Source organism: Kryptolebias marmoratus, linkage group LG8 (genome assembly GCF_001649575.2).
Source record: "Kryptolebias marmoratus isolate JLee-2015 linkage group LG8, ASM164957v2, whole genome shotgun sequence".
Lineage (NCBI taxonomy): Eukaryota > Metazoa > Chordata > Actinopteri > Cyprinodontiformes > Rivulidae > Kryptolebias > Kryptolebias marmoratus.
This window is the reverse complement of record NC_051437.1, coordinates 3,730,531-3,745,991: the sequence shown is the minus strand read 5'-3', so window position 1 is coordinate 3,745,991 and position 15,461 is coordinate 3,730,531. Positions and strand designations below refer to the sequence as shown.

Sequence of the window (15,461 nt, the reverse complement as noted above, 5' to 3'; positions counted from 1 at the left end):
GATTATATATGTTTGTGCTTGCGTCTGTGTGTGTTGAGAACTGTAAGAACAAATAATCCTTCATTAGCACCCTCAATAAAATGCTTAGCACCCCCTTAGCACCTGCAGAAAAAAATCTCTGGAGCCGCCTCTGGCTTTGAGGTGTTGTTTGGCAGTTTCTAAGGCCTTGGGAATAGACAAGTTGCAGTATATATATATATATATATATATATATATATATATATATATATATATATATAGCATGTGGCTTCTGAAGAAAATGGATGGGTTTCAAAGTCAAGGTGTTGAATATAAATAAATGCACCACTTATTACTTATTGCTCTCAAAAACTAAGCTCCATCTTATATTAAAAAACGTATTGCTCTATTCTTTTCCTAACACAGCACTTTGCTCTCTGACTCCAGGTTAACTAGATTGTTTGAGTTTCTAAATGTAGAATGGGGGGCAGATAATGCTGTTTTCAGTTACCAACTTCCAGTTTCTGTCTGTGAGACTGACACTCTGGCTATCTGAAAGACTAGGCTTAAGGTTTTTTTCCTTTTTGATAAATCCTATAGTTAGGGTTGGCTTGGGTTTCCTGAACTATTTCTTATGCTACTATAAACTTAGACTGCTGGAGGACATACTGAGCACAGTTCCTCATTCTGCTGGTTTTATTCTCTCTGATCTTGATGTTTAAATTTGTAATTACAGCTACCAACAACCAGTGTTTGTTTTTGTTTTGTTTAACTTCCTATATGAATTACACCTGGACCACTTGCTGTTTGTCTGTATTTTTGCTGTCTTGTTGGGGGTAGAAACTTTTGGAATTCATTATATGTGTCTTTTAAGGAAATTAAAGTATAAGGACTTCAAGATTTTAAAAAATAAATAAATAAAATGAGAAGATTCTGAGCTACTGATGTGACATTTACCGCTCATCTATCAATAAGCAACTGAAGTCAGTTTTAGATTTTAAACTTCACTGATTGCTCTATCTACTGTATGAGGTTGTGTCAAAAACAGCAAAGAAAGGAAAGTGGCTTAAAAGATACAAACACTTTACCTGCTGCATGCTCATTCCTTCCTGGTCATCACTTCTGTTCTCCTCTTTCATGGGATATGGTGCCTTCTTTGTTTTATGTGTCTCCTCCCTCTCTTTTTCCTTTTCCACATTAAAAAAAGCTGGTTCTTCATCATTTAAGCCTGGCTCATAAGTGTCTAGCTGCACAAGTTCCCACTCAGACTCTATAGTGTCTCTCTCTAGAGGTGGAACTGAAAGTACTTGTGCTACTTTTTGTTCCATTATTTGTACTGGTTTCAGTGGTGAAGATACTGGGGCTGAAATCCACATCTGAGTTGGTTCCACAGCAACATCCAGGTTCTTTACTGAAGGTTCTTGACACTGTTCCAGTTCTGTGCTCTGGATAAAAATATATTTGGGTTCTTCTGGCTCTGGACTGACCTCTAGTTCTTCAGGAACATCCTCTACAACTGTAAAGATGTCAAAACATGACACTAATAAATGCAAGACCTGTCTGACATCAGAAATCTGAATGATGAATGATTTTCTGGTTAGAGGCATTCATATCATTGGATACTATTTTCTTGGGACAGGTAATATTTATATTGTTGTTTTTTATTTTTATTTTTAAATCTTCAGACAGATAGTCCCAGATTTATCAGTAATTGTCATAAAAGTATTCATTGCATCAGAAAAGAAGCCTACCACTCCCAGACTAAACTTATCTCTACAAAGACCAACCACTTTTGGATTGTACTCAGACTGAACAGATAGAGTCACGTATAGTTTGTATTACACTGAAACTCTAATTATTCCTGACATCCAGGTTTATGCCCCAGAAGTTCACAAACACATCAAGCTGATAACGCAGATTTTTGTTGTTGTTGTCAGCACCTTTTCATTTGGATCATATTGACAAGGTAAACATGGTTAGTTCAAATGGGCTTATCCTAAGCAAATTTTGTTGTATTAAAGATCTGTTTCATAGACCTTTACACTGCTGTTCATTTCATAATACATAGTTATTTTTTGTTATTTCTGCCAGATGTGACCCCTGGATGCCCCAAAAGTATTACACGTCATTGCTGCTGATAATTTTTATGCTTAATATAACCTCAGATAAGGCCTTACAGGCATTGCATTCCTCAAATAAATGCATATCACCTACTTCCTTTTATCGCAGAATTTTACCAACAAAGATAAAAGAAAAACAAAGAAAAAAACAAAACAAAACACACAAAACAAATAAACAAAAAAAGTTATTTTGGTCAAAAAGAACATTATACACAATGAGGAATGAGTAGGGTGCCAGCAAAGACAGTAAGTTGAGGGGAAAGTGTATTTATATGTGTGTGCATGTGTGCATTGTGAAGTAAATCCATGAGCACCGTTCCAGACAGCCCTCCCTGCCATAGTCCTGATAAGTGATGGAAAGTTTATCAGCCGGTCTTGATAGAGCTCCGGCACAAATCCACAGGTGTCATAGAGAAAGGGGAACTGATGGGAGCAGAGCGTTTTGTTTACATAACATCCAGGAGAATTTGAGATAGCCAGCCTTCCAAGGTCGACTCATGTGGAGCTAGATTCAGATAGCAAAATTGTTATAGGTCAGGCTGACACTGTTAATGTTCTGTCTGCCTTAGAGTCTCACTGGTACATCTCAATAGTGATTCCAATCAGTTAAATTAATGTGGTCATTCCTGCTGAGCCAAGCTAATAACTTTTCCCAGGTCGATTCCATCCCTCCAGCGAGTTCCAGGGTCCACAGGTGGCACGCGACTCTCTACAAGAGTCGTGTCCAGTCTGCGTCTCTGCTTGCACAGCATCAGAGTCTGAGCATTCACAGCTCGGCACATCCCTTCACACAGGCCAGACAGCCTTAGGCAGGCAGCCTAAAATTGTGAAAATCAGGAAGCATCTTCGTGTTTTAAATCCTTTGAAGAAAAACAGTCTCCGAAATCTGGGTGTTCTCTTTGACAGTTCATTGTCTTTGGATAATCATTGCAAATTGTTAGTTCACAACTGTTTTAATCATTTAAGGAATATTTTGAAGCTGCGAACCATTGTATCACAGAAGGAATTGGAAATGATTGTCCATGCTTTTATTTCTTCTCATTTAAACTATTGTAATGGCCTTTTAGTGGATCTAAGTAAATACTCCATGGCTTGCCTTCAGTTTGTGCAAAACGCTGCAGCCAGGCTTTTAACTAAAACCCACAGAACAGCTCACATTACTCTTGTTCTGGCCTGTTTACATTGGCTCCCGGTCTACTTTAGGACTCATTTTAAAATATTGTTTTTCACTTTTAAAGCACTTCATGGTGAAGCTCCCAAATATATTAGAACTTCTGAAGCGTCTCTGTCCATCTAGGACTCTGAGGTCTTCTAATCAGATGCTACTGTCGGTACCCAGAACTCATTTTAAAACCCGTGGTGACAGAGCATTTCAGGTGGTGGCCCCGAGGCTTTGGAAAGCTCTCCCTCTACCATTGTGCTGCTCCGATTCAACTGACTTATTTAAAAAAGTCTCAAGACATATTTTTTCAAACTGGCTTTTGGTTAATCTTGTTCACTGATTTTTGCCTTTTTGATTGTTGTGTTTTCCATCTTTGTATAGCATTTTGTGATTTTTATGTCTGTGAAAGGTGCTATATAAATAAAGTTTACTTATTTATTTACTTACAATGGCCCAGACAGCTGCCGACATCTTCCAAATTTCAGGTATAGTCCTTTTGTGTAGGCTAAGGTCTATAACCTGTGGCGGCCATTTTGAATGGTGTTGATGCCAAAAGCTAATCAGATGTGAATGTGCATCCAATAATTAGTTTCATTAAAAATAGTAAATCTGTTAGTCGAAGATCATGAGGAGGAAAACGTGCCAGGAGACAAAAGGAGAAGAGGAAAGTCAAGAGTGTAGGACTGAGGGTAGCAACTCTGAACATAGGGTCAATGACAGGCAAAAATAGAGAGCTGGCTGGCGTGATGCAGAAAAGGAAGGTAGATGTATTATGTGTACAAGAGACACAGCGGAAGTGCAGCAAGACATGAAGCATCCCTAGGGGAAGGGTTTAAGCCAGAGGTGTCAAACTCCAGGCCTTGAGGGTCGCTGTCCTGGGAGTTTTAGGTTTTTCTGATCCAACACATCTGATTCAAATGGTTTAATTACCTCCTCACCAAATCATCAAGTTCTCCATGCTTGCTTTGAGGATGTTGATGGAGACGTACAGAGAGGGTCAGAAAGAGCTTCATTGTGTTTTTGTGGATTTAGAAAAAGCATACGACAGGGTGCAGAGGGAGGACCTGTGGTGTTGTATGAGAAAATCTGGAGTGGCAGAGAAGTATGTTAGACTGGTAAAGGACATGCATGAAGACAGCAGGATAGTAGTGAGGCGTGCTATAGGACTGACAGATAGCTTCAGTATAGAGGTGGGACTGTATCAAGGATCGGCCCTGAGCCCTTTCTTGTTGGACTGACAGATGAGGTCAGGCAGGAATCTCCATGGACTATGATGTTTGCAGATGACATTGTGATCTATGGTAAGAACAGGGAACAGGTGAAGTGAACTTGTAGAGGTGGAGGTATTCACTTGAAAGACGAGGGATAAAAGTCAGCCGTAGCAAGACAGAGTACGTGTGTGAATGAGTTGAAACAGTGAAGCTGCAAGGTCACAAAGGTGCAGGACTTCAAGTATTTAGGGTCGACTGTCCAGGAAAATGGGGAGTGTGGTAAAGAAAGAGCTGAAAAGAGGGTCCAGGCAGGGCGAAGTGGATGGAGAGAAGTTTAAGGAGTGATTTGTGACAGAAGGGTGACAGCAAAGGTCAAAGGAACAGCTTACAAGACAATAGTCAGACCAGCTATGCTGTATGGTTTGGAGACAGTGGAACTGACAAAAAGACAGGAGACAGAACTGGATGTGGCAGAGCTGAGGATGTTGAGGTTCTCCTTGGGAGAATGAGGAATGAGGTCATCAGAGGTACAGCACAGGTTAAACGACTGGGAGATAAAGTTAGAGAGGCCAGACTGAGTTAGTTTGAACATGTACAGAGAAGGGACAGTGGGTATATTGGTAGAAAGGATGTTAGAGATGCAGCTGCCAGGAAAAAGACAAGGAGGTAGGTCGAAAAGGATATATATGAAGACAGCTAGAGAGGACATGGAGGTAACTGGAGTGAGGACAGAAGAAGACAGAGTTAGATGGGTCGCTGTGGCGACCCCTGAAAAGGGAACTGTGGAGTTGGGCTGTGACTCACCTGGTGGATCTTGAGTGGCATGGACGGAGCTCCTGTCTCCCACCTGCACCCGATTCGGCTGATGAGCTCTGATGGCATTTAGGCTTCTGGGAGAGATCCAGTTCTTGCTGGATCATTCAGTTTCCTTGCACCCGCTTTGCAAGCTGTCTCTCCTGGAAATTCCCGTTCTGGTTTCCCTGGGGACCTCTTGCTGTCTCTGGTGGTGGACTCTTCAAGCTTGGCCCTGGTAACCTCACTGCCTCTGTCCGGCCACTCTGGTTGTCCTGAAACCAACTCCCTCTGGGATCTCCGTCGCCTCCTCCACCGAGTCTGCCTACCCACCTGGTACCTGCCTGAGTACTCCTCCATGATTAGCCCTAAAATAAAGACTCCTAAACTTTGATCATTGTGGTCTTGTTGGTTTTCGTTAATGCTTTAAATGATCTAGTCAAAGATCAGTTGGCCACTAGGGATGAGCCCGATAACTTCAACGATTTAATCAGCTTGGCGATCCGGATTGACAACCTTCTCAGAGAGCGCAGGAATCCTGGGAACTACAATCCCCAGAATGCCGCCTGTTTGCCCAGATTACCACAATCATCTGGTTTGCATCAGGAGCGGTGATGAGTGGATGACCACCTTCAGGACTCCTCTAGGTCACTTTGAATACCTGGTGATGCCGTTTGAACTAACTAATGCAACCGACATTTTCCAGGCTCTCGTCAATGATGTCCTCATACTTTTCTAACCAGTTCGTTTTTGTTTACCTGAACAATATTTTGATTTATTCCAGAGACCCTCTTTAGCACACTCAGCATGTTTGTGCAGTTCTACAACGCCTCCTGGAGAACCAGATTTTCGTCAAAGCTGAGAAATGTGAGTTCAGTGTTCCATCTGTTACTTTCGTGGGTTTTGTGTTTGAGTGTGGGCAGGTTCGAACGGATCCTGAGAAAGTGAGAGCCATGGCAGAGTGACCTACCCCTGTGAACCGGAAACAGCTCCAGCATTTTCTCAGATTTGCCTATTTCTACTACCGCTTCATCAGGGACTTCAGTCAGTTGGCAACCCCCTTAACTAAACTCACCTCTACTCTCCGTACCTTCCTCTGGGATGCTGAAGCCGAAGCCGTTTTCTGTAAGCAGAGGTGGGTAGAAATGTGTTACATTTACTCCATTACATTTACTCAAGTAGCTTTTTGGGGAAATTGTACTTGTGAGAGTATTTTAAATGTTAAAGACTTATACTTCTACTTGAGTAAATTTTAGGAGAGAAAAACGCAACCTTTACTCTGTTATTATGGGCTTCGTGCCGATCACTACCGTTACTTTTGTTTTAAGTATGTAAAAACCTTTGCAGCAAAATATTGCGTAACTTATTGTCACCTGACATGTAACCAATCAAGTGAAGCCAGCCAGTCACGTGACCACACACAACAAACTCTCCACGCGAGCCATGTTGAGTCGGAGATTCTGGACCCGGTTGATGAGTGAAAGAAAGACGGACGGTACTGAAAAGAATGGCGACAGAAGAAACTGGTGAAGAGGAGTCACAACACCCCTGCCCTCACATACAAGCAATGTTCACCTTACAATCTTCTGAAAAGAACAGTTACATCATGCGCTGTCAGCTGTGTCTGCCAAAACTTGTAGATATTTCAGCCTACAAGAACTCAACGTCGAATTTGAGAAAACACGTTGCGGTAAGTTTGCCATTTATTTTTTACTTTTTTGTGTAATAATGTCAGTTTTATTACAACAGCATGCATAACTCTAACACCGTGTATGACGTGACTGTTAAATGTTACGCGGTGTATTACTAAAAACGTGTTTACACTCTGTGTTAGGAACAAAACAAGAGACTGGCTGACTGCCTCAGGATCCCCCCCGATACACCATTGGTCAAAAGGTATGGCTCTCCACCCGTGATATTTTATTTAAGGACACTTCCAAGAAGCTTGTCCCTTGGTTCATCGGTTCATTCCCCATTATCAGGGTCATTAACCCCTCCGCAGTCAGGCTCCAGCTCCCCAGGACCATGCACATCCACTCCACCTTTCATGTTTCTCAGGTCAAGCCCTTCATCCAGTGTTTTGAACCCTGCTACACAACCCCACCCCACCCCACCTCCTCATTTTGTTTGAATGACAACTATCCTGCATTCCCGGTTCATCGGATCCTTGATGTTCACAGGAGGGGTCGTGGGTTCCAGTTTCTGGTGGACTGGGAGGGTTACGGTCCCGAAGAGAGGTCATAGATCCCCAGATCCTTCATCCTTGATCCCAACCTCATCTCGGACTTCTATCAGGCACACCCAGAGAAGCGTCCTAGATCGCCGTGAGGCGATGTTTGAGGGGGAGGTACTATGGAGATCAGCTGTGACTCACCTGGTGGATCCTGAGTGGCATGGGCGGAGCTCCTGTATCCCACCTGCACCCGATTCGGCTGATGAGCTCTGATGGCATTTAGGCTTCTGGGAGAGATCCAGTTCTCGCTGAATCATTCAGTTTCCTTGAAGCCACTTTGCAAGCCATCTCTGCTGGAAATTCCCGTTCTGGTTTCCCTGGGGACCTCTCGCTTTCTCTGGTGGTGGACTCTTCAAGCTCGGCCCTGGTAACCTCACTGCCTCCATCCGGCCACTCTGGTTGTCCTGAAACCAACACCCTCGTCAGTCAAGCTCCTCTGGATTGGAACCATCTCCCTCTGGGATCTCCGTTGCCTTCTCCACCGAGTCTGCCTACCCACCTGGTACCTGCCTGAGTACTCCTCCATGATTAGCCCTAAAATAAAGACTCTTAAACTTTGATTATTGTGGTCTTGTTCTTATCCATTCAGCCTGAACCTGGGTACTATCTTTGCTAAACATGATAGGAACAGCTGAAAGAAAAAGAAGAAGAAAATCTGTTCGGTTATTCATGAGATATTTTGCTAGCTGTATAGACCATCAAATAAACGGACATACACAGACATGGGTAAAAACATTGCAGCCTATTTGCAGCAATGGGTGATATTGTGAAAGTGACAGCAGTGTAAATATCTAAGAAATAACATTTATATGAGCTGCTGTGAAACTGGTACAGTTGGATACCACAACCATGCTAATTGTCCTAATTGTGTTGGGTGTGCTCTTCAGTCCTATCAAAGAGCTACCTACAACAAGTAAGATATTAATTGTTTACCATTTTCACACAGAAACCCACTTCAAAATGGCTGAACCTTTCCTTAAATGTTTATTTTGGAAGATTAGAAAGGCAGAATTGTTAGTCACAGCTGATCAATGGTGGGATACATCAAACAGCTATCTTTTATGCGCTGAGCTTATTTGGTAGAAAAAATAAACAATTAAACCACTGTCTAAAGCAAAAATGATGCTGTGAGACAGTCTACACTTTAGTGGTCATTTGATCTATGTTTTTTTCAAAATTTTTGTTGTTTTAAAACATAAGAAATAGTTTTTGTTGTTGTTGTTAGCCTCATTAACTTTTAGGTAGCTTAGTTTACTGATCAAGAATTGTTGAACATGAGATTCACACAATGCGTCCTCATTAAAACTATTATTCCAGGAAATGGAAACAAATAATTAACTTTAACAAAATATTGTTTCTATGTTTTTACTATTACTTACCCTTGATGAAATCTATGTTTTTTAGAGCTCTCTCTTGTCTGCTAAAGTTAAATTTGTAGGTGCTCATATTTTCTAAATTTGGTTTCAGTGTCTCTGATGGACAGGAGCTGGTAGCTGCCATCACTCTGAAGAGGAACAGTAGGTAGAGGGGAAAAAATGAAAGAAGGGAATAAACAATATTACAACAGCATGGTGAGAGATGAATATTACAGGGGAATTATGATTTGTTCCAAAATATATACAGTATGTGTGTTTTTACAATACTCACCTTGTTATCAGCACTCGTGAATTCTGAAGGAAGAATGAGGACAGTTGAAAAATTAGGACAATTTTAAAGAATCACTCTTCATTCTCTTGATTCCAGTTGATTTGCACACACTGAACAACCAAACATGTTGCAGAAAAAACTAGAAGCACTTGGGGAGCGCAAATCTTCACCAAGGCCATAGGGTCATTAAAAAATTGTAGGATCCAAATTGTGATCCAGAGCACTGCCAAAATGTAATCACTTTTTTGACAACCCCAACATCTGTTGTTTTGTTTTTAAGTAATCTTGTTACAAGTGACAAACCAAACCAATCATCACTACTAATAACTTAACTTCCTTGGTGGAAGTAAACATATGCAACAAGCTCACCAAAGAAACTGAAAGGATATTTTGGTTTATATTTCTGTGTTAAAACCAATTCCATGTGTGCAGATGCAGCCCACCTCAACAAAAGCAGCCATGTCCAGCTCTTCCATGCTGCTCTCTGCGTTCTCCAGCAATTTCCTGTTGGCCTCCATGATGTTACCACAGCAATGAACTAACATCTGGGTTCGATTTATGTTTTGTTCCTCCTCAGAGCTGATTTCTTGGGTCATTATCTTCAAGTGAATAAAAAAATGGAATACTGATATTTAAAAAATAATATTTTGTTTAAGACAGCATAAAAGACTTCCGCTTCCGACATGACCCAGTAAAGACGTTTGCGGACTGCGCTCCGACGGAGATAACTCTTAATTTGCCTGCTGTAAGAAAATAAATCCACCTAAGAATCCAGGAAACAATATCATAATGACTTCGACACAAAAGACTACAAGAAGAGAACTGAAGACGGGGAAAAACGAGGAGATGAAGATGACACAAAAGCAGCTATCGCTAGATGCTAGCTTAGCTTAGAACGTCACCGAGAGCGAAATGCTAATGCTAACAGAGCTCCGCAAATTTCGAGAAGAATCTGGAAATGCACAACGAGACATTTTAGAGTCTCAAACTCGGATGGAGGCGACAATTGGAGAAATAAAAAAGAGAATCGACACACTGGAGGAGAGAGTGAGTAACACAGAAGACCGAGGCATGCAGCGAGAAAGGGTGTTAGCTTACTTACTTAAAAAAGACACCAGATTAACTGCTAAACTGGACGATATAGAGAACAGAATGCGCAGGAACAATATAAGAGTGTATGGGATAAAGGAGGATTCAGAAGGAAAAGAGATGATCCAGTTTATTACAGATTTTTTCAAATCTGGGCTGAAGCTGCCTGATGATACGGACATTTGTATTGAGAGAGCTCACAGAGCTACGGTTCCGAAGCCGAAACCAGCAACACCACCGAGATCCATAATAGTTCGCTTTCTGGATTTCAACGTCAAACAGATGGTGCTACAGCATGCGTGGAAGCAGCGGGATGTGGAGTTTCGGGGGAGCAAAGTGTACTTTGATCAGGACTACTCTACCGAGGTGCAGAGAAAACGAAAACAAGTGCGTGAAGTGATTAAAAAGCTAAAGGAGCGCAACATCAAGGCACAATCACCATATCCGGCTCAACTGAGACTGTTTTTGGATAAGGGTGTCAAAACTTTCCCCTCTTTACTGGAGGCCAAATCCACTCTGAAGGAACTTGGGATCCCTGTAGAGGTGGAGGAGCGAGACATTTTGGAGAGAGAATTACTGCGCAACGAGTGGCAGACCCAGGGGAGACGTGAGAGGGTTGATCCAAGCCCGGACACCATGGACATCAGGGCCATATTAAACTCTGTGGATCAACACAAGGAAGGTTGAGATGGTAATGTTCTCTTGGCTAAGCCCCGGTTTAGCCGTTATTTTTACGAAAGGTGGAATATTTATATAAATAAGGACATGCAGGTAGTATAATATTAATACCTAGAATGTCGGTAGGCGGGTGCTGGTGAATGTTTTAATTTTTTTTTTTTTCTCTTCTCCTCTTTAACTGGGCATTTAACGCAGCAGAGTAGGAGACTATGTGGGCTGCTGCCTTCACACTAGGTGTACCCCGCCCAGGGAGATCACTCTCCCTGTCCATCCTACATCAGGAGTGTGCTGCCTATGTTATCCAAAAGGGCAGCACATGGAATAATTGGAAGTTCTATGAAGACGATGATTTGTTTGCTTGTTCATTTTGTTCATTGTTTCTCGGCGAGTTGATTTTGAATGTTAAATATGTCAAGGAAGGTACCAATATAATATTGAAGGGAAGTAAAATATTTTCTGTTTTCACATAATTATGAATACTTTGAAAATTGTTACTTATAACATTAATGGAGTAAATCACGTTATCAAAAGGGAAAAAGTCCTAGCGCAGTTAAAAAGGTTAAATTGTACAATTGGGCTTTTGCAAGAAACGCATTTAAATGATGCAGAACATGCTAAACTAAAGAGAAAATGGGTGGGACAGATATTCAGTGCATCCTATGAAAACTATAAAAAAAGGGGCGTAGCTATACTGTGTCATAAATCTTTATGCTTTGTAGCAGAAAACATACTCAAGGATAAAGAGGGCCGCTGGATAATGGTGGTTGGTTCGGTTGGGGGAAACACTCTAACAATTATGAATGTTTATGCCCCAAATGAGGATAATCCAGGTTTTTTTAAAGAGCTAGCACAGATTTTAGCAGGTCATTCAAAAGGAATACTTGTTCTTGGTGGAGACTTTAATTGCGTCTTGAACCATTATATGGACAAATTTCCATTAGAACAAAAATATCAATCTGCAAAAACAAAGGCACTGAAGAACCTGCTAGAGGAGATGGGGCTTGTGGAAGTATGGCGTGCAAAACATCCAAAAGTCAGAGATTACACTCATTTCTCTAAGGCTCACAAGAGTCATTCCAGAATTGATTTCTTTTGCGTCCCCAAACAAGAGGCCTACAGAGTAGTGCAATGTCATATTGAACCTCAAACCATTTCAGATCATGGACCTGTGACAATGTCTTTAAATGTGGACCTAGAGAAACCATTAAAGTTATGGAGATTGAATGTGTCACTTTTAAATAACCCAGAGACAATCCAATATATAAAAGACGAATTAAATCTCTTTTTAGATATTAATGATGGGGACAAGGTCTCCCCTTCTATTTTATGGGACACAGCCAAAGCATACTTGAGGGGCAAGATTATTTCATTTTCTTCAAAGATCAAAAAAGATCGCGAGAAAGAACAAGAGAATTTACAAGAACAAATCAGGAAACTCGAAACTGAACATAAAAGAGCAAACAAGGACGATGTATTACAAGAACTAAAAAAATGCAGGCAAAATTTAGAAGACTTACTAACTTACAAAGCAGAGGGCGCTTTACGCTTCGCCAACCAAAAATACTATGAACAGGGAAACAAAGCAAGTAGACTCTTGGCTTTTCAACTAAGGAAATCGCAGGCAAGTCGAGCCGTTCAAAAAATTGCGTGTCCATTATCCAAAAAACTAGTATCCCATCCCAAAGAAATAGCAAATGAATTCTCAAAATTCTACAAACAATTATATCACTCGGTGACCATTCCTAACAAAGCAGATAAAATCAAACAATTTTTGCAACAAATTAATCTTAACAAACTTGACGAGGATGAAGCTAAAACGTTGGTGGAGACAATTACCGAAGAAGAAATAAAATCTGTCATAGGAAAGCTTAAAAATAACAAATCACCTGGAGCAGACGGGTTCCCTGGAGAATTTTATAAATGTTTTCAAGCTGAGCTTACTCCAATATTATGCAGAGTATTTAATTATGCTTTAGGATCCAAAGATCCACCTAAAACATGGGCGGAAGCAATTATCTCTGTCATACACAAAGAAGGTAAAGATCCCACACAATGTGCCTCTTATAGACCAATAAGTTTGCTATGTAACGACGTCAAGATTTTAAGTGCCATCTTGGCCAAAAGACTACAAAAGATCATTAATAAACTTATTAATCCGGACCAGACGGGCTTTATACCCAACAGACTCGGAATAAATAATATCAGACGTACCCTAAATATAATTTCAATTGGCCAACAAAGCCCACACCCATCAATGCTTCTCGGCCTGGATGCCGAGAAAGCATTTGATCGGGTCGATTGGATCTTCCTGAAACAGGTCTTATTGAAAATGGGTTTCGATGAAAATTTTATTTGTTGGTTTGATGTACTGTATTCCTGCCCAACCTCTAGAGTACGCGTTAATGGTTATATGTCAGAAAGTTTTCCCTTGAAAAGGGGAACACGCCAGGGATGCTGCCTTTCACCAATCTTGTTTGCCATCAGTATAGAACCTTTAGCAGAGTTGATCAGGACAGACTCATCAATATTAGGTATACCAGATAAAATTAGAACCCACAAACTGTCACTATATGCTGATGATGTCATACTGTATATTAGAGACCCAGTAATTTCTATTCCAAATATTTTAAAATGTTTGAAAGACTTCAGTGTAGTCTCAGGATATAAAGTAAATGAATCAAAATCAGAGGCCATGATGATAAGAGGAACCCGACCCCCAGAACTGTCCAAGTTAGTGAATTTTAACTGGTCTCCTAACGGGTTTCGGTATTTGGGGATTAATATTACCACTGGTGTTTCCAAATTATACGAAGCAAATTATGGAAAGTTATTGGATCGAATTCAAAAGGACTTAGAAAGATGGGATGTCTTGCCGCTATCCTTTTTTGGAAGGATTGAAACAGTTAAGATGAATATTCTCCCTAGATTGTTGTATTTGTTTATGTCCCTTCCTATCTGGATTCCAACAACAAGATTAAAAAAAATGCAAAAAATGATCTCTACCTTTATTTGGCAGAAAAGAAAGGCCAGAATAAAATTTACTCAGCTGACCAGCAGTAAGCCTTATGGAGGTCTCAACTTACCAAATCTAAAATTATATTACTGGGCAGCACAATTGCATGCAACTGTAGATTGGCTAACACAGAATAAGGAAACAACATGGTTGACACTGGAACAGAGTGCATGCCCTAAATTTTCATTACAGGCCCTTGCATTTTGCTCAACTGAAATCTGGAACAAGAACAAAATTAAAAATACGTGGATGAAAAGCACACAAAAGATTTTAAGCAGGATTAGAAAAAATATGAAAGCTCCTCAATATATATCTAGGGCTGTAAAAATCTTGGATATAATAGGCTTTTTACCAGGGCAGCAGGATCCAGGATTTAAAATCTGGCAAAGTAAGAACTTAATTTTTATTGATGATTTGTTTGAAGGGGAGGTTCTGAAATCATTTAGTCAGATTAAGGAGAAGTATGGGTTGACTACATCTGATTTTTACAGATATTTGCAGCTGAGAAGTTACCTGATGTCCCATACTGAATGGTCTCTTCTTAAACTACGACCTACTGATTTAGAAATGTTCTTCATAAAGGTCACCAAAGAAAAAAAATCTAAAAAAAACGGTGTCAAATCTATACAAATGTTTACAGTCATGTATGTCAGAGGGGTCTCCTGGGATAAAGGAAAGGTGGGAACTAGAGATGAATGTTGTGATTGAGGATCAGGAGTGGGAGCAAATATGTGAAAATGGACATAAACTGACCAGCAGTCCAGCATGGAAAGAATTTTACTGGAAAGTAATTGTTAGATATTTCAAAACACCATATCTTATTTCAAAATTTGATAAAGCTAAATCAAATCTGTGCTGGAGATCATGTGGACTGGTTGGAGATCACACTCACATCTTTTGGGATTGTCCAAAGATTAAAACATTTTGGGAAGGAATTAGAGAGGAAATCTCCAATATCTTACACATTTATATCGAATGGAACCCCCTTGTCTTTGTTCTAGGAGTGCCCCCAAGTACTTTATTTAGCAAGGAAAACAGATACTTGTTTGGAATCCTTGTACTCGTAGCTAAAAAAATGATAACAATAGGTTGGTATAAAGCCTTGCCCCCCACTGTTAGCCAATGGAAAGAGAGACTAGTGAGTGTTTACACAATGGAGAAAACAACAGCAAAACTAAAGCTGACCGTTGATTCATTTAAGAAAAAGTGGAACCCGTTGATAACATATATGCAATTAACATAGGAGCAGGTAAAATAAGTGTAAACACACAGGTATACTCGGTATAGGTATATAACATATGTATCTGTTGAGTTACAGGCAAAAGCTACGAGAGCAAGATCTTCCCTTTACTCCATATGTTATGACCGTAATTCCTTTGTAACCTGTGTTTTATATTCCACTGAGCGTGGAGAAGAGACTCCCTGGACCTTCAACTTGCCGAATTGTTCAGATGTTTGTTTGGTTGTATTGGAATTTGATGTTTGTGAATCAGTGTGCTAACTATTGATTGTGAATGCAGAATTAATAAAATAAAGTCTTTGTTCAAAAAAAAAAAAA

At 40.4% G+C, this 15,461-nt stretch overlaps 1 protein-coding gene across 2 annotated transcripts in view; it reads right to left on the bottom strand.

The window, feature by feature from the left end:
- LOC108250534 (tripartite motif-containing protein 54-like) overlaps nt 1–15,461 on the bottom strand; it is a 51,778-nt gene that overhangs the window by 2,959 nt on the left and 33,358 nt on the right. For both annotated transcript variants that reach the window (XM_017440455.2, XM_037977107.1), the window contains 4 exons: nt 9,567–9,722; nt 9,124–9,146; nt 8,856–8,980; nt 1,047–1,474 (listed from right to left, as the gene is read on the bottom strand). In XM_017440455.2, the coding sequence (XP_017295944.1) occupies nt 1,047–1,474; nt 8,856–8,980; nt 9,124–9,146; nt 9,567–9,722 (732 nt within the window). The remainder of the gene's footprint in view (nt 1–1,046; nt 1,475–8,855; nt 8,981–9,123; nt 9,147–9,566; nt 9,723–15,461) is intronic.